The following is a 17,666-nucleotide window of genomic DNA, read 5'->3' on the forward strand; positions in this document are numbered from 1 at the left end:
AGGACTGCCTTTTTTCATCTACGGAATATATCAAAAATCAGGAACTTCCTGTCTCAAAGTGATGCAGAAAAACTAGTTCATGCATTTGTTACTTCTAGACTGGATTACTGTAATTCTTTGTTATCAGGCTGCTCTTGTAAATCGCTTAAACCTCTCCAGCTGATTCAGAATGCTGCAGCACGTGTATTAACAAGAACTAAGAAATGGGATCATATAACTCCTGTATTAACTTCTCTGCACTGGCTTCCTGTTAAATCAAGAATAGAATTTAAGGTACTTCTCCTCACCTACAAGGCACTTGCTGGTGAGGCACCGTCTTATCTTAAAGAGCTTGTTACACCGTATTGTCCTACAAGGCATCTACGCTCCATAGATGCTGGGCTACTTGTGGTTCCTAGAGTTTTAAAAAGTAGGATGGGGGCCAGAGCCTTCAGTTATCAAGCTCCTCTTTTGTGGAACCAGCTTCCACTTTCAGTCCGGGGGGCAGACTCGGTCAGTTCATTTAAGATAAAGCTTAAAACGTTCCTCTTTGATATTGCTTATAGTTAGGGCTGGCTCAGGTTAGCCTGGACCAGCCCTTAGTTAAGCTGCTCTAGGCTTAGACTGCCGGGGGACTTCTTAGGACACACCGAGCCCCTCTCTCACTCTCACTCTCTCCTCCCACAATCATCCATGCTTTATTAATGTACATCACTAATTAAGCTTCTTTCCGGGAGTTTTTTGTGCTTTCTCGCCTAGCAGGTCTCCGTGGATCATAGTTTCGTGCGGACCCCGGTTCTGACTCCTGGCTCATGGCTCTGCTGACACCTGCTACTGCCATCATCATTACTTTAAATATGATTCATATTACTGTCATCAAAAACCAACATCTTTCTGCTCTCCCTCCCCACAGAAGCCTCTGTGGATGGTGGTTCGATCTGATGGAGGTTGTCCCTGCAGTGGTCCTGCCGTACACCTCTTCTGCTACTTGCAATTACTTGTATCATTTCAGTTAGAGAAATTGAATGTATTGTACATCTTTTACATTGTTGATTCTGTACACATGACATCCATTGCAGTCTGTCCATCCCGGGAGAGGGATCCCTCCTCTGACGTTCTCCCTAAGGTTTCTTCCCTTTTTTCCCCATTGAAGGGTTTTTTTCATATTTTGGGGAGTTTTTCCTGTGCCGATGTGAGGGTTTCGGGACAGAGGATGTTGCATGTGTACAGACTGTAAAGCCCTCTGAGGCAAATTTGTAATTTGCGATTTTGGGCTATACAAAATAAAATGAATTGAATTGAATTGACCCGAAGTCCTGCTTCTGCCGATCTTCCTGGTTCCCTGAGCATGAGGCGGAGACCCGTCCTGAGCAGCTCTCTGTGTTTCCCGTTTCCAGAAGTACCGGCACCAGGATGAGGACTCGTCCCCCCAGGACCAGAGCTCCCCCCAGCTGACGGAGGAGGCGGGAGGACCGGAGCTGGTCCAGGTGGCGGAGAAGAACCTCTCCCAGATCGAGAACGTGCACGGATACGTGACCCACGCTCACATCTCCCCCATGAAGGTAGGAGGCTTCGGTCATTAAAGCGTCTCCATGTGTCTCCATGTCTCTCCATGTGTCTCCGGAGTCCAAATACAAATAAAACCTTGAATAAAAATGAATAGATAAAAACATGGGGGTCTGAAATATGAAGAATGAATTAAACAATAAATACGTGACTCACAATGTGAAACTAAAGAGGAATGTGTAGTTAAATCATGTATTTTCATATGAAAGCAGTCACTACGTTTCACCTCTTTTACCTCTTCTACTCATGGAAGTGGTTTTGATTCAACAACTGATAAACGGAGCGATGGATGATTATGATGAAGATGGTCCTTATCTGTGTTGCCTTCATGTGGTTCATTAAAGCCTTGAGGCTGCTCTGAAGCTCACACCTGAGCAATAAGGTGTCCCTCATGTCCCTCATGTCCCCAGACCTGATAACTCGTGCTGTCAGGTCTCCGTTATCTTCTAAAAGGTTTTATTTGATCAATGCTAAGCTAACGTTGTAGCATATGTGTCCCTACATACATACCGGTCTGTCTCTGTCTGTCCCTCCACACATATACCTGTCTCTCTACATGCATCGCTCTATGTCTCGCACGTCCACGTTAGTCTCTGCGCTCAAACTGCACTTTCAGCTGCGATTTGTCCCTTAAGTCCATCTGAAGACCTGAACCGCATCCCTCATCTCCTCCCCTCTCGTCCTCTTCTCGTCTTCCTCTCCTCCCTGTCTCTCGTCCTTAAAGATGAACTGTCCATTGGTTTTTCTGTATTTTGACCCTCGTTGGCCTCAGTCTTTCCTCCTCCTCCTCTTCCCTTTTTATCCTCCTCCTCCTCCCCTCCCCCCCCCTGTAGGTAGCGTCTCTGGAGTGCATCTTTGACGGTTCCTCCGCCTTAGGACAGCAGCCCCTCCCGGACTTCCCCTCCCCCACGTCCCCCACCCTCTATTCCGAAGACAGCCCCCTCCCCTCCTGCTCCTCCAACCCCTACCCCCTGATCCAGGTAAACCCCCGCCCCCCCACCTCCCCGCCCCCCCCCCACAGTCGCCATAACGTCCCCCAGGGTTCTGCTGACTGTCCGTCACACTCACTGCATTCAGCGAAACTTCCTCCTCCTCATCATCGTCAGAGTACTTGAGCTGTAAAAGTACTACCAAGAAGTACTGACGCCACACGGAAGAAATACTGTTACAATGGAAGTACTGACGCCACACAGAAGAAATACTCCGTTACAATAGAAGTACTGACGCCACACAGAAGAAATACTCCGTTACAATAGAAGTACTGACGCCACACGGAAGAAATACTCCGTTACAATAGAAGTACTGACGCCACACAGAAGAAATACTCCGTTACAATAGAAGTACTGACGCCACACAGAAGAAATACTCCGTTACAATAGAAGTACTGACGCCACACGGAAGAAATACTCCGTTACAATAGAAGTACTGACGCCACACTGTATAAATACTGTGTTACAATAGAAGTACTGACGCCACCCTGTATAAATACTGTGTTACAATAGAAGTACTGACGCCACACTGTATAAATACTGTGTTACAATAGAAGTACTGACGCCACACTGTATAAATACTGTGTTACAATAGAAGTACTGACGCCACACTGTAGAAATACTCCGTTACAATAGAAGTACTGACGGCACATAGAAGAAATACTCCGTTACAATAGAAGTACTGACGCCACATAGAAGAAATACTCCGTTACAATAGAAGTACTGACGCCACACAGAAGAAATACTCCGTTACAATAGAAGTACTGACGCCACACAGAAGAAATACTCCGTTACAATAGAAGTACTGACGCCACACGGAAGAAATACTCAGTTACAATAGAAGTACTGACACCACACTGTATAAATACTGTGTTACAATAGAAGTACTGACGCCACACTGTAGAAATACTCCATTACAATAGAAGTACTGACGGCACACGGTAGAAATACTGATACAAGTAGTACTTAACAGAAGTTGAGTAAATGTACTTGTGTACATTCCTCGAGTCACATGAGCAGTGTGTCGTCACGTGACCTTGGGTCCGTCTAACATGGTCACATGGTACACATCCCTCCGCCTCTTGCCAGCGCCATGGCAACGCAAGAGATGAAAGACCACAACAATCCTGACAGAAGGAGCAGAGGGGGGAGAAAGAGGAGCCTCCTCTGCTCCTTTCTCCCCCCTCTGCTAAGCTTCATTCCTGGCTACAGCAAAGCATGCTGGGAGGACAGGCCAGGTCTATTTATAGCCAATAGTTACAGCCGGGCCTAGAATATTAAGGGGAATCCTGGATTATTAGTGTGTGTTTGGGGGAGGGGGGGGGGCTACACACGTAGCATTAACACTTAGCATAACGTTTAAATACTGCAGTTGTCGTTTGTACTGTTGTCCACTGATTGGTTGTTCACAATGTCACATGATCACAGACCAGATATCAGTGATGGCTTTTTGATATTAGTTTGTGTGAAGGAGCTTTGACACATAGATTGTGAGTGTAGGACAGCAGGAGGAGGAGGAGGAGGAGGAGGACATCCGTCCTCTCTCTGCAGTCTGTCTCCGTCATGCTCCTTCAACCTGCCGGGTTACTCCTCCCCCAGAGCCCCCCCCCCCCCCCCCCTCTCCTTCTGGATGGGAAGGAGAGGGGAGTCGGACTGCCGGCACCGCCGGCGTTAAATGGCCATCGTCTGCCGCTGCTCTTAGCGACAGGAGGAATAGGAGGAGGAGGAGGAGGAGGTTGCTCCTCCGTCATTGCAGCTTTGCTTGTTTGTGTGTGAGGTGGAGGAGGAGGGGGACACACGGTGGAGTGAAGCCCCCTCCGACCCTCCCATCGCTTGCTCGCCAGCCAGCATCCCCTCCGCCACCTCACAGCCTGCAGCAGCGAGAGGAGGCGCAGAGGAGGTGACACTCCGACTCCTCCTCCTCCTCCTCCACAGCAGCAACAAGCGGCATGCTCAACTCTGTGTGGTACGCTAAAAAGATGGGGCGTCGCATCATGGGCACCCTGAGGAGAACCAAGCGGCTCCACCGGCACCTGGTAGGTCCCCCCCCCCCGGAGAAAATCCGTCTTCATAGAGGTGAGGAGGGAGGGAGGAGGGAGGGGGGAGAGTGCTGCAGCGTGCTGCGGAGTCATAGCCTCCAGCCGGTGAGGAGGGAGGGAGGGAGAACAGGAAGTGGACCTTTGTTGTGATCCTCCTCTCTGTCACTCATCATCAGGGGGTGGTACCAACACTCCTGGGTGGTTTTCTCCATCTGCAGCATTTTATTTGAGTGACATAGAGTCCGTACAGGTGGTTCACCTGAAATCCATCATTCGGATCACTTTGACCTCAGCTTTTTGTCGTTTATTTTTTATTTGATCAACTGTTGTTTTTCGACGTCCCGCCTCGGATCAGAAGTGCGCCGTGTGTGGCGATGGCGGCGTTCCAGCCAACAGGTGAATTGGGTAATTGGACTGATCCACCCGGCAGCCAGAAGAGGGCAGCAACCGCCCCGGCAACCCTGCAATTATCTGTGCACTGACCCGCCTGCTATGAACCTGCAGTTGGGGGATCCATCAGGGGGGGGTTTATCGGCTGAGGAAAGGCGTGACTTATGTTTATTAAGTCCCTATTTTCTCAATCTACCCCCTCTGCCCGCGTCACATGGTCCTTCACAGCGTGGTGCTTGTACCTCACATGGTGTCAAACGGGTGCAATGACACAAACACCTGCCTGACCCCATCAGTAAGCACCTGTCTTCAGCAGGTGGTGTTGTGTTGGGAGGGGTTCAGGGACCTGCTGTGCGGTGGGGGATTGGAAGAGAAAACGCCTCCTGGATGTTTGGGGGGGGGGGGTCAGTGATGTCATGTTGACCCCCGTTTGTAGGCCACGTCGTGTGAATCGATATCAGAAGATAAAACTCTAACATTAGTCCAAACATGGACTAACAAATACGTGAAGTCAAAGGTCAAAGGTGATCTAAAGAGGATTAGTTTAGTGAAACTGTCCACAAATGTCCAGCTTTTACTTAAACTTCATTCAGACGAGTAAAAAGGGTTTAATATGTATCCTGTTAGGCAGGTCAGGTCTGACTGAGAGACATTGATTATTCATGCAGACCCCCCCCCCCCCCCCCCCCCCCCTCCGCTGACATGCTGCTCGCTCACTGGAGCTGATTAATTGGCCGCAGAATGAGAGACGACCAGGGGGGCGGGGGGGGGCCAGTAACGACACAGAGGATCCATCCATAATTCAACACTCAACCTCCGGCCAGGACTCCGCCATCATGACCGCTCACCCCCCCTGGCAGGAGTTCCCCTCGGGGGCGGCCAACGGCGCCGACAAGCCGCCGCGGCTCGACGCCCAGCTGCAGGACGCCATCGCCCACCTCCACCCGCTGCAGCGGCAGCACGCCATCGAGCTCCACCGGCAGCAGCAGCAGCAGGCGAGTGGCCCCCGGCTGCAGACCTCGCTGTCCTCCTTCACCGCCTGCACCGTGCCGGCCTCCTGCCGGGCCCGCAGCCGCTTCCTCAACCTGCGCGACAGCGTGAGGAAAAGCCCCGCCAAGAGCACGGCCAAGGCGCCCCGCAGGCCCGAGGTCCCCTGGGTGCCCTTCTCCTTCGGCAAGGTACCTGGGGCGGTCCGTTCCTCTGGGGGAGTAGGAGACGTGTCGTGAACACGCTGCAGGCAGGTGGTGCAGAGTGGAGCTCGTTCCTCCAGAACAGGGCTGTTGAACCCGGTTCGGGTTCGGGCCAGAAAGGAACGCGGGTCACTGACGATCGGTACGGCTGAGGGGGGGGGGGGCCCCGAGTGTTTGCTGACTGACGGTGACGCACGAGTTTGACAAATGTAGAACCTGTAGTCTTATCTACTATGGTTCATTCATTCATTCATTCACCCGCTGGTGTTCGCAAACTGTGCAGTTGAGTTGTACTTGTTTTGGTCGTTGTTTTTGGGGGGGGGTGTTGTTGTGGACTCATTGTGCTGTTCAACTCTGCAGAAATGATGACTCTGCTAATGCTCAAGTACCTCATAAAGGAAACACTGTGGCACCTTTCCTATGCTAAAAGAGATGGTGAAGGAAGCATTGAAGCACCTCTCCTATGCTAAAGGACCTAGTAAAGGAAGCATTGAAGCACCTCTCCTATGCTAAAGGAGGCATTGAAGCACCTTTCCTATGCTAAAGGAAGCATTGAAGCACCTTTCCTATGCTAAAGGAAGCATTGAAGCACCTCTCCTATGCTGAAGGAGCTAGTGAAGGAGGCATTGAAGCACCTCTCCTATGCAGAAGGAGCTAGTGAAGGAGGCATTGGCTCCTTGCTCGGGTCACAGCGTGAACCGGTAGTGGAGCAGAAGTAGGCTGCTGGATCGATGCCGCTCGATGTGCGCAGCCTAATTTTAGCGGCAGGGTGTTTTTCCGGGGGGGGGGGGGGGGCTGAGGCGATGCGCCCTGCAGAGCTGCTGTGATAGAGGTCGACATGCTGAGGGGTGGGGGGCGACCTGCTCTCTTATAGACATTTAACCACACAAGCACCAACATTTTAAAATTAGGAAATGTATTATTAAAACATGAGAAAGGATTAGTGACTAATGAGAATAAATATTTATTAAATATCAGCATTGTGATGATTTTAAGGACCAGGAGGTTCCACTGAGAAGCCTCATATTCCCAGGGTTCCTTCTGGAGACCCTACAAGTTCAGACATGTCAACTGTTTCCTCTTTTTCAATAAATCACAGAAAAAAGGACATCTGCTGACACTGAGAGACCAGGATTTAACACACACACACACACACACACACACACACACACACGGCTCTAATCCCTTCAGAGCAGCAGATGGGCCGAGTTTTGTCACATCGGGATGTCAAAGTTGGAAGCGTGTTGGGGGGTGATCTGTCAATCACGGAGCGTCGGCCCCTGATTGGCCGACCCCGGTGACACTGCGATCCCGTGTGAGTCAAACTCCTCCCACCTGGGACCTCGCCACGATGAAACCCATCAGACAGCACAGGCATCCATCTTCATCCATCTTCATCCATCCGTCCATCTTCCTCCCGCTGCTGTTCATCTGTGCCGTCTAACCTTTGACCCCCCCCCCTCACCATGCTATTGTTCAGCAGGCAGAGGCCACCCCGCCCTCCTCTCCCATAATCCCCGTGATCCCAGTGTCTCCAATCGCAGCCGAGACCACCGTCATCCCGCCGACGTCACAGGTTTCTTGTTTGTGTTTATTTTGCCTCCATCTGTGTGTCTCTGCGACGTCCGTCTGCAGACGTTTGGTCCTCTGTGTCTTTTTGTCCGTAACATCTGGTTGTCATCGTGTTAGCTGAGGGATTAGAGATAGGGAGGGGGGGGCGGAGCTTTACTACTTTCATAACCAGCTGAAGAAGAAGAGCTCCATGCTTCAGCGCCGCAGCGTGAAGCGCCGCCATGTACGTCACGCCAGGACCGCAGCCGTCGGGGGGGGTCAGGGTCATGTGGTTGGTGGGGGTGGTTCTGTGAAGGAGACGTCTGACGTGTGGCGTGTCTTTTTCCCTCCTCAGGCCAACCCCCCCCCTGTGGTGGTCAACACGGACAGCCTGGACACGCCCCCTTACGTGAGTTCACTACATTCAACATGAGGCTCATAATACAGATCTTTAATCTACATATTCAATCCTGTTACAGCATTGTTTTGTGTGTGAACCAGTGTGTGTATACAAATACTGTGTGTGTGTGTGTGTGTGTGTGTGTGTGTGTGTGTGTGTGTGTGTGTGTGTGCGTGCGCAGGTGAACGGGACGGAGGCCGACTACGAGTACGAGGAGATCACTCTGGAGAGGGTGAGATCACTCATCATTTAGCTACTTGTCCTTCATTCGGAATGTTTTTACTGGGGTCGTGACCTCATAAATGTGGTGGAGCTTTGTCTGATGAACCTTCCTCCATCGCTACATCGCCGTGTGGCATCATGCTTTACAACAGTAGGAAGGAACTGAACACGCTGCAGATATTTCAAATTAAAAGCCCTACAGCGACTAGAAAAGGCCTTCATGGCTTCCTGTCCTACGCTAGGCTTTTATTGTGAAATGTACAGGAAGTGTAGTGAGGATAAGCCCGTTTGTAGTTGAGGGCGCCTGAGGTCACTTTAACGAATGACCCGCCGCTCTCCTGTGATTGGTCCTCTTCTTCAGGGCAACTCGGGACTCGGCTTCAGCATCGCGGGCGGCACGGACAACCCCCACATCGGGGAGGACCCCAGCATCTTCATCACCAAAGTCATCGGGGGAGGAGCCGCCGCTCAGGACGGACGGCTCAGGTACGACCACAAGATTATGAAAATATTACCAACAGAACATATGTGTGTATATATGTATATATGTGTATATAAAATAGAGCAGGGGTTAGCTGCCGTATTAGTACACAGAGTATGTAGAAGTACCTCCCATCTAAACCTTTAGGAGGTGGTGTCCATTACCCACAATCCCCTGCAGTGCCCTGCCGCTTCTCCCTCCTTCTCCATAATGCAGCCAATCCAGGAGGTGGTGATGACGTCATGGCTCCGTGAGGATCATGTGACCCGGGGCGCTTACAGGAGGCTTTGTTTGGACATGAAACGAGGACCAATCAATAACCTCCATTGCTGCTTTATGTTAGTCAGATATCCAGAGAAACTAAGCCCCGCCTTCTCTGCTTCATGACATCAAATCAATGATTTAACTTCAACATGATGCTGAGAAAACAACGCAATGATGCAGCTTATTTAAAAGTCTGAACTCAGTTTGTTCTGCCGACATATGAACTTCTTGTAAAATGCTTGTTTTCTGAATGGAGTTCTGTTTGATCGATGCTAAGCTAACGTAGCATCAAGGTAACGAGTTGTTTGTACCACATGGTTCATGGAGCTGTTTTGTACCAACTGATGAGACTAATAAAGTAAATCGATTGACACTGGTGTGTTTCAGGGTCAACGATGTCATCCTGAGGGTCAACGACGCGGACGTGCGGGACGTGACCCACAGCCGAGCCGTGGAGGCCCTGAAGGAGGCGGGCTCTCTGGTTCGACTCTACGTCCGCCGGAGGAAGTCCGTCTCCGAGAAGGTGATGGAGATCAAACTGGTGAAAGGACCCAAAGGTAAAATGTCCTCTGAATGTCCCTGCCGAGGTGCTCTGGACGCTGTGGTTCTGGTTCTAACGCCGTGGTTCTGGTTCTGGTTGCAGGTCTCGGCTTCAGTATAGCAGGTGGAGTCGGGAACCAGCACATCCCGGGCGACAGCAGCATCTACGTCACCAAGATCATCGAGGGAGGAGCTGCCCATAAAGACGGGAGGCTGCAGATAGGAGACAAACTGCTGGCTGTAAGGCGTCCTCTGCGTCATGTGACGTGTCCTCTGTAGTTTGTCCCCTGTGATGGTTGTAGTAGTACTGGGAGGAGTACTAGTGGAAGTACCACCTGTGTGTCCTCAGGTGAACAGCGCCTGCCTGGAGGAGGTGAGCCACGAACACGCCGTCACTGCCTTGAAAAACACCCCCGACGTGGTCTACTTGAAAGTGGCTAAACCCAACAGTGTCTTTGTGACGGACAGCTTGGCCCCCCCCGACCTCACCAGCTGTGAGTGGCCTTCTGCTGCATTAACCAACCATTGTTCTAGTATTGAACTTCTATGTGGAATACTTTTACTATGGCCTCAAGATCAAGATTCTTTATTTTCTTACTGGATATTTAACTTTTATTCTCCAATGATTTTTAGATAATTACCTTTTGATTAAAATCTTTTCTCATATATTTAGAATACCGTACTAATACTTTATGATATTCATCATTCATCGTTCTTAAACCATTTTTATTTTTTTTAAATGTTTATCGATATCATTATGAGTTCATTCAGAGGCTTTAGTTTACCATAATTATAATTATTTTTAATGAGAACGGTTTGGTTCCATAAAAAGCACCTGAATCCCACCGTGGTTTCCATGGAGACCAGGCGCAGCTTGAGTTTCTCGCCTGGTTTACTTTACGACCCCCTGGAAGGTCAGTCAGTCAGGTGGTAACAGGAGCCGACGGGTGAGTGCAGGTTAGACTGTGAGGAGGCGGAGCCTCAGGTGGAGGTCATGTGACTCGTCATGTTTTATTGCGTGTCTCCGTTGCAGCGTACTCACAGCACATGGAGAACCATATCAGCCCCCCCCACCTGCTGGGCCAGCCCCTCCCCCCGCCGGCGTCCTCGGGACGCTTCTCTCCGACCCCCAAGAGCATGCTGGGAGATGACGACGTCACCCGGTGAGCCCCCCTAAAAAATGTCGGGTGATTGACTGCTGTGTGAGGTCATGTGACGTCGGGTGATTGACTGCTGTGTGAGGTCATGTGACATTGGGTGATTGGCGGCTGTGTGAGGTCATGTGACGTAGGGTGATTGACGGCTGCGTGAGGTCACGTGACGTTGGGTGATTGACAGCTGCGTGAGGTGACGTGGGGTGATTGACAGCTGCGTGAGGTCATGTGACGTCAGGGACAGCTGCGTGAGATCACATGACGTCAGGTGATTGACAGCTGCGTGATGTCACATGACGTTGTGTGATTGACGGCTGCTTGTGGTCACGTGACGTCAGGTGATTGACTGCTGCGTGAGGTCACGTGACGTTGGGTGATTGACAGCTGCGTGAGGTGACGTGGGGTGATTGACAGCTGCGTGAGGTGACGTGGGGTGATTGACAGCTGCGTGAGGTCATGTGACGTGGGGTGATTGACAGCTGCGTGCGGCCATGTGACGTGGGGTGATTGACAGCTGCGTGCGGCCATGTGACGTGGGGTGATTGACAGCTGCGTGAGGTCATGTGACGTGGGGTGATTGACAGCTGCGTGCTCCAGCAGGGAGCCCAGGAAGGTGGTTCTGCACAGAGGAGCGACCGGGCTGGGCTTCAACATCGTGGGCGGGGAGGACGGAGAAGGCATCTTCATCTCCTTCATCCTCGCTGGAGGACCAGCTGACCTCTGTGGAGAGCTGAGGAAAGGAGACCGGCTGGTGTCTGTACGTGCACACTCGTCACGTGCACACGCATTCACACCAGTCATGTGACCATGAATCAGACACTGAACTTTTTCTTTCCTAAATTTGTGACACTTTGAAACACTTTATAACAATATTTTGATCAAATTGTGTAGTTTTGTAAAAATTATGTTTTCAATAGAGGAACTTTTTTTTTATTTATTTTTTTAGTAAAGCTTCAGAACTTCAGAGTAAAATGTGACTGTAGCAAATGAAACTGCTCCGGATCCATGAGCGTCACCATGGCGATTGTGTCCGTAACGTCTGACGTCTGGTTGTCAGGTGAACGGCGTGGACCTCCGTAACGCCACGCACGAACAGGCGGCCGCCGCCCTGAAGAACGCCGGGCAGACGGTGACCATCATCGCCCACTACAGGCCGGAGGGTGAGACTCACCTGCAGGAGGTGCAGCGTCACGCCTCGTGTCCCCCGAGGAGTAAACTTCCTACTTCCTGTCTGTGTCCAGAGTACAGTCGCTTCGAGGCGAAGATCCACGACCTGAGGGAGCAGATGATGAACAGCAGCATCAGCTCCGGTTCTGGATCTCTGAGGACCAGTCAGAAGAGGTCGCTGTACGTCAGGTGAGCAAAACAACAACAACAACAACAACAACAACACAGATCAAAGCATCATCGGGAACAGAAGAAACGTAGCAGTTAGTGTTTCAGAGGAGGTACAGTCGGATGGAAGCGTCAAAGGGAGAGAGCGCTGTGTTTGTGATGAAGGCGATGATGAAGACGAGGTCTCCCCCCCCCGCTGCAGGGCTCTGTTTGACTACGACCGGACCAGAGACTCCGGGCTGCCCAGCCAGGGCCTCGACTTCAAGTTCGGGGACATCCTGCACGTGGTGAACGCCTCCGACGACGAGTGGTGGCAGGCCCGACAGCTCACCTCCAAGGGGGAGGTGGAGGAGGTGGGGGTGATCCCCAGCAAGAGACGGTCAGTCCCACGCAGTCATGTGACCCTCATTGGGCCCGTCAATGAGGACAAGGCATCGTGTGTGCTGATCTTTGACCTCTCCTCAGGGTCGAGAAGAAGGAGCGGGCGAGATTAAAGACGGTGAAGTTCAACGCAAAGTCTCGAGACCGAGGGGTGAGTCAGGACACGCCGCGCCGTGTTCCTGCTCCCATCATGCAATGTGTTAAAAGAATCAAAGCAGGAAGTAAAAGATGTTCATTCGTTGTTTGAGAATCGAAAGGATTTTCTTCGCGAAACGACGACGCCACAATGCATGCTGGGAGTAGAAGCCTGACGCCCTTTCTGAGCACCTCATTGGCCGGTTCTTCCCGTGAGGAGACGAAGCCGCTAACAGCATGTTGGCAGCCGAGCTGTCGCCACCGAAGCTGCTCTGTGAGGCCGCTTTAACGCCCCCCCCCCCCCCCCCCCCCCCCTCCGCCCCAAACCCCCCCCGGCGCCGCACTCGTAACACGTCAGACTGATGGACAAAGAGCGGGAGATAAAACCTGCATGACCCCCCCCCCCCCCCCCCCACAGAGAGAAACGCTTGACATTGACCGTCTGCTTCTTCTTTCCTCTTTACACTGAAACATCATCACAGCTTTGTGTCCTCTGCATGTCCTCATGTCCTCATGTCCTCTGCTGCCTTCACTGTCCCCGCCTTAACCTCTAGAACCAACTACAGAGACCCACCTATCTATCTACATATAGATCTATAGATCTCTGTGATCTATAGATATAGATCCATAGATAATTTTCCTCCTTAACTTCAGTTTCTAGATGTTTAGTTTCAGCTTTTATTTTGAATCATATTTCGCTGCTCGTCACAGACTTGGACAAAAAAAGCGTCTCATTCTGTTCAAACCAACATCAGACCTCCTCCTCCTCCTTTTTTTTGTTTTGTTACTCCATCACCCCTCCTCCTCCTCCTCCTCCTCCTCCTCCTCCTCCTCTTCCTCCTCAGCAGTCTCTCAATGACAAGCGTAAAAAGAACCTCTTTTCCCGAAAGTTTCCCTTCTACAAGAGCAAAGAGGCGAGCGAGCAGGAGACCAGCGATGTCGACCGTAAGTATCCCAGAGCGGCGTCCACATGGGGGGGGGCGACAGGACCAGAGGTCAGCTGGTGGCGGCGGTGCGCTGCGAACGCATTGGTCGTCACGGCAACGGGAGCTTGGCTAAAACCAACGAGGCACCCGACCATCAGTAAAAAGATAAAATGCTCCTCGTGGTTAATCATCCACATTTGGTCCCACTGCAAACCCCCCCCCTGGTCCTACGAGGATCCAAGATGCCCCCCCAGGCCCCGCCCCCCAAGCCCCGCCCCCCAGGCCCCCCCAGCCCTGGCGACCGGCCGCGTTCCCTCTGCTCCGTCGCTGTAACTCTGTAACTCGTTGTGTTGTTTCTGTTTGTTCACTCGGCTCCGCTGACCTCAGGACAACAAGGAGGACACGCTGTCCAGAGGCCACAGTAAGTGTCCCCCGCCCCCCCCCCCCCCCGTCCCCACAGTAAGTGTCCCCCCTTCAGGACCATCTTCAGCCAATCGAGACGATGAGCAACATGAATGAATGAAGGAATGAAAACTATGAAAATATCCCTTTGATTTTATTAAAACGATGAAACGCGATGAGTGAAATAATCTCTACAAGATGAATCGTAACATCAGAAGCTTCTAGATTCCTACATCGATGTTTTTCAGAGAATATGAATAACACAAAAAGCTCTTTCATGCTTTGTGGTTGGTTCTTGGTGTCGTGTGTTTCCCCCTTTGAAGCCTTCTGTGGAAGCTGTGAGACTCGTAATGTTCTCACAGGGTGAAGCTGCCCAATCATCTCCAGGATGACGACGGGTCGTCAGGGGGCAGCTTCTGATGACTCCAGTGTTTATGAGTAGACTCCTCTCCAAACCATTCTGCATGTGGTCTCATGACTTGGTCCAGGAGCTTTGAGGCTCCTCTCGGTGCTCTTTGGCTTGTTGGAAGCTGGATACTTTTGGATTTCTTCTGGCGACTCGACTCCTTTTTCTTCAAGTGGCTCCTTTATTTCAGCTCAAGTTATTTGTGGGTTTTTCTTTGCATCCAGAACCATTTTCCTGTGAGTTATGGCTGATATTTTGGTTTCAACAGAATCCCTCATTTCCCACTTCTTTAATTAGAGTTTGAACAGTTCTGATTGGACTCAATTCCCTGGATATCTTTTTATATCCCAAATACTCAGAGGTTTTTGTGTCATGATTCATATTCTCTGGTGTGTGTGTGTGTGTGTGTGTGTGTGTGTGTGTGTGTGTGTGTGTGTGTGTGTGTGTGTGTGTGTGTGTGTGTGTGTGTGTGAGAGATGTCTACTCTGTGATTGGTCCATTGAACACCTCCGGTTGCAAAGCATTGTGGGAAATCCCCGACTGACCCCCCCCGGCGTGTCCTGTGCTTTTTGTTGTTTGCAGAACATGTGACCTCTAACGCCAGCGACAGCGAGAGCAGCTTCCGTAAGTCACACGCTAACCGCTACGCTACGTTAGCATCTGAATATTCAAATGAGCTCAGCCCCGCCCCCTGACCTCTGACCTTTGTGTGCTCAGGCGGGCCGGAGGAGCTGGTTCTGTCCTACGAACCCGTGGCTCAGCAAGAAGGTCAGTGAACAAGTGGAATCCATCGTCACACCATGAGCTCCTTTAGACCCTTTAAAACAGGAAGCTGATCACTTGCTGTTCTGTCCCTCAGTGAGCTGATCACTTCCTGTTCTGTGCCTCAGTGAGCTGATCACTTCCTGTTCTGTCCCTCAGTGAGCTACACGCGTCCCGTCATCGTCCTCGGCCCCATGAAGGACCGGATCAACGATGACCTCATCTCAGAGTTCCCCGACAAGTTTGGCTCCTGCGTCCCTCGTGAGTCCAGGTGGACGAGACGGGCCGGCTGCTGGCGGGACGCGTCCTCATGAACCTGTCTCCCCCCCCCCCCCTCAGATACCACCCGGCCCAAGCGGGACTACGAGGTGGACGCCAGAGACTACCACTTTGTGGTGTCCAGGGAGCAGATGGAGAAGGACATCCAGGACCACCGCTTCATCGAGGCGGGGCAGTACAACGGCCACCTGTACGGCACCAGCGTGCAGTCGGTCCGAGAGGTGGCCGAGAAGGTACCCGACCAGGACCAGGACCCGAGGGGTACCGGCTTTAGATCACCTGCGGATGTGGATGTGAATGGTCTCTTCTTCTGTGGTGTCTCAGGGGAAGCACTGCATCCTGGACGTGTCGGGGAACGCCATCAAGCGGCTCCAGCTGGCGCAGCTTCACCCCGTCGCCGTGTTCATCAAACCCAAGTCCGTGGAGAACATCATGTGAGTCCCCGCCTCCTTGCACCTCCTCTTCCTGTCCACAAAGAGGCTTTCAGCAGGTGTTTCTACCCCCCCCCCCCCCCCCCCCACAGGGAGATGAACAAGCGGCTGACGGAGGAGCAGGGCAGGAAGACCTTGGACCGAGCCGCCAAGCTGGAGCAGGAGTTCATGGAGCACTTCACAGGTGAGGAGGCCACGCCCCCAAACACCACCATCAGCTTGTCTGGTTATCGCATAATGAGGCAGTTATTAAACAACAATAATAATAATAATAATAATATTAATTGTTTATGAAAATGAAATGAATATAAATAGTTGTTCCTATTTTGGCCACAAGAGGCAGCGCAGCTCTTTCTAAGTGTGGTTAGAACGTTCCTCTTTGCGTCTCCTTCTCTTGCAGCCGTCGTCCAGGGCGACACTCTGGAGGAGATCTACGAGCAGGTGAAGCAGATCATCGAGGAGCAGTCGGGTCCGTTCATCTGGGTTCAGTCCAAGGAGAAGTTATGAGGACCAAACTTCTCAGATCCAGAGGCTTTTATTTTGAAAAGGACCCCCTTCCTTCTGATTAACGACACACAGACTGCCCGAGTTTTATTTTGAAGTTGTTTGGAAGTATGATGACATCACACGCAGCCCGTACAGCTCCTTAATGTTTAAGGCAGGAGGAGCAGGAGGAGCAGGAGGAGCAGGAGGAGGAGACGTGACCATGAAAGTGGAGACGAGTCCTCGGAGACACGAAGAAAAGCAAAACATTGCACGTTTGAGCTTCAGCAGCATGTCAGTTTTTTCCCATCAGCCACTGCAGCATCTGACATCACAACCTTTCTTCTTCGGTCTCAGAGGGGACGTCGTAGGTGGTGGACTTGACCTTGAAGAGGTCAAAGGTCATTTTGCTCGACGCGTTTCCGTCTGAAAGGAATCTGAAGCCTCCGACAGAGAAAATAATATTTCAGCTTTTTATTTCACTTAGAAAATGAAGAGTTTGAATTTATAAAGAAACATTATAATATAAAACTAGTTCTTCTAAACATGAAGACCTCAGATTATCATTGCAATACAAATATTTAATTTATTTATGATGGAAAACAACTCATCTAATCAGAAATAACAGGGAAACATAAATATATAAATAACTTCAGACTTCTCGTCAAACTAAACAATTTAACAGAAAAAATTGATCTTTTGTGGAATTAAAATCATTATTTCAATTTATTTTCGCCAACAAAAAGACGTTTTTCTCCTAGTTTGAACTTTTAGTTTTATTATATTCTCTCAAGACGGAGCGACTTGGTGAGACGTTTGCCTCCAGGTGTGTGCACGTGTGTCACGTGACCTCGTGGGGCTCCTCCAGGTGTGTGCACGTGTGTCACGTGACCTCGTGGGGCTCCTCCAGGTGTGTGCACGTGTGTCACGTGACCTCGTGGGGCTCCTCCAGGTGTGTGCACGTGTGTCGGGGCTCCTATTGGACAGATATTTAACCCTCGGTAAACTGCCTATTTTGTTATAATGAAAGTCTATATTGAACCTTCAGCATTACTGGACTTATTTTCTTTGCTTTGTTTAATCATTTATGAATAGAAAGTTAAAGATATTTGAATATGAATCTATATTTTTTCTTTTTCTTCGACCACCTTCTGTCTTTTAATTTTCTTTTTTAAGCATAATAAAAACTTAACAAGAAAACACTAAGTGTCCAATAATGAGTTTCTACTTTTGAGATCTGATGAAGGTCTGGTTCTTCAGGGCAATGAGACGCGTTTTACCTCAGCAACCTGTTGACCCCCCCACAATAAAAACATGTCACCTGTCTAATGAATCATCTTTATGACATGAAGCTGGAATAG

General features: G+C 50.6%; 1 protein-coding gene across 6 annotated transcripts in view; it reads left to right on the top strand.

The window, feature by feature from the left end:
• dlg1b (discs large MAGUK scaffold protein 1b) overlaps positions 1-17,638 on the top strand; it is a 32,725-nt gene extending 15,087 nt beyond the window's left edge. For 2 of the 6 annotated variants that reach the window (XM_037457906.2, XM_037457909.2), the window contains 23 exons: positions 1,377-1,541; positions 2,379-2,525; positions 7,634-7,729; positions 8,060-8,113; positions 8,286-8,336; positions 8,688-8,812; positions 9,459-9,628; positions 9,715-9,851; positions 9,961-10,105; positions 10,645-10,774; positions 11,366-11,522; positions 11,823-11,925; positions 12,007-12,121; positions 12,303-12,479; positions 12,566-12,632; positions 13,465-13,561; positions 14,933-14,974; positions 15,068-15,118; positions 15,272-15,373; positions 15,452-15,624; positions 15,716-15,825; positions 15,915-16,006; positions 16,223-17,638. In XM_037457906.2, the coding sequence (XP_037313803.2) occupies positions 1,377-1,541; positions 2,379-2,525; positions 7,634-7,729; positions 8,060-8,113; positions 8,286-8,336; positions 8,688-8,812; positions 9,459-9,628; positions 9,715-9,851; positions 9,961-10,105; positions 10,645-10,774; positions 11,366-11,522; positions 11,823-11,925; positions 12,007-12,121; positions 12,303-12,479; positions 12,566-12,632; positions 13,465-13,561; positions 14,933-14,974; positions 15,068-15,118; positions 15,272-15,373; positions 15,452-15,624; positions 15,716-15,825; positions 15,915-16,006; positions 16,223-16,329 (2,613 nt within the window). In that variant the 3' untranslated portion in view covers positions 16,330-17,638. Of the gene's footprint in view, positions 1-1,376; positions 1,542-2,378; positions 2,526-7,633; positions 7,730-8,059; positions 8,114-8,285; positions 8,337-8,687; positions 8,813-9,458; positions 9,629-9,714; positions 9,852-9,960; positions 10,106-10,644; positions 10,775-11,362; positions 11,523-11,822; positions 11,926-12,006; positions 12,122-12,302; positions 12,480-12,565; positions 12,633-13,464; positions 13,562-13,929; positions 13,964-14,932; positions 14,975-15,067; positions 15,119-15,271; positions 15,374-15,451; positions 15,625-15,715; positions 15,826-15,914; positions 16,007-16,222 lie in introns of all 6 variants that reach the window. The other 4 variants (XM_062557770.1, XM_037457910.2, XM_037457907.2 and 1 more) reach the window with 4 other exon arrangements.
• Positions 17,639-17,666: the final 28 nt, after the last annotated feature.

This window comes from Pungitius pungitius, chromosome 15 (genome assembly GCF_949316345.1).
Source record: "Pungitius pungitius chromosome 15, fPunPun2.1, whole genome shotgun sequence".
NCBI lineage: Eukaryota > Metazoa > Chordata > Actinopteri > Perciformes > Gasterosteidae > Pungitius > Pungitius pungitius.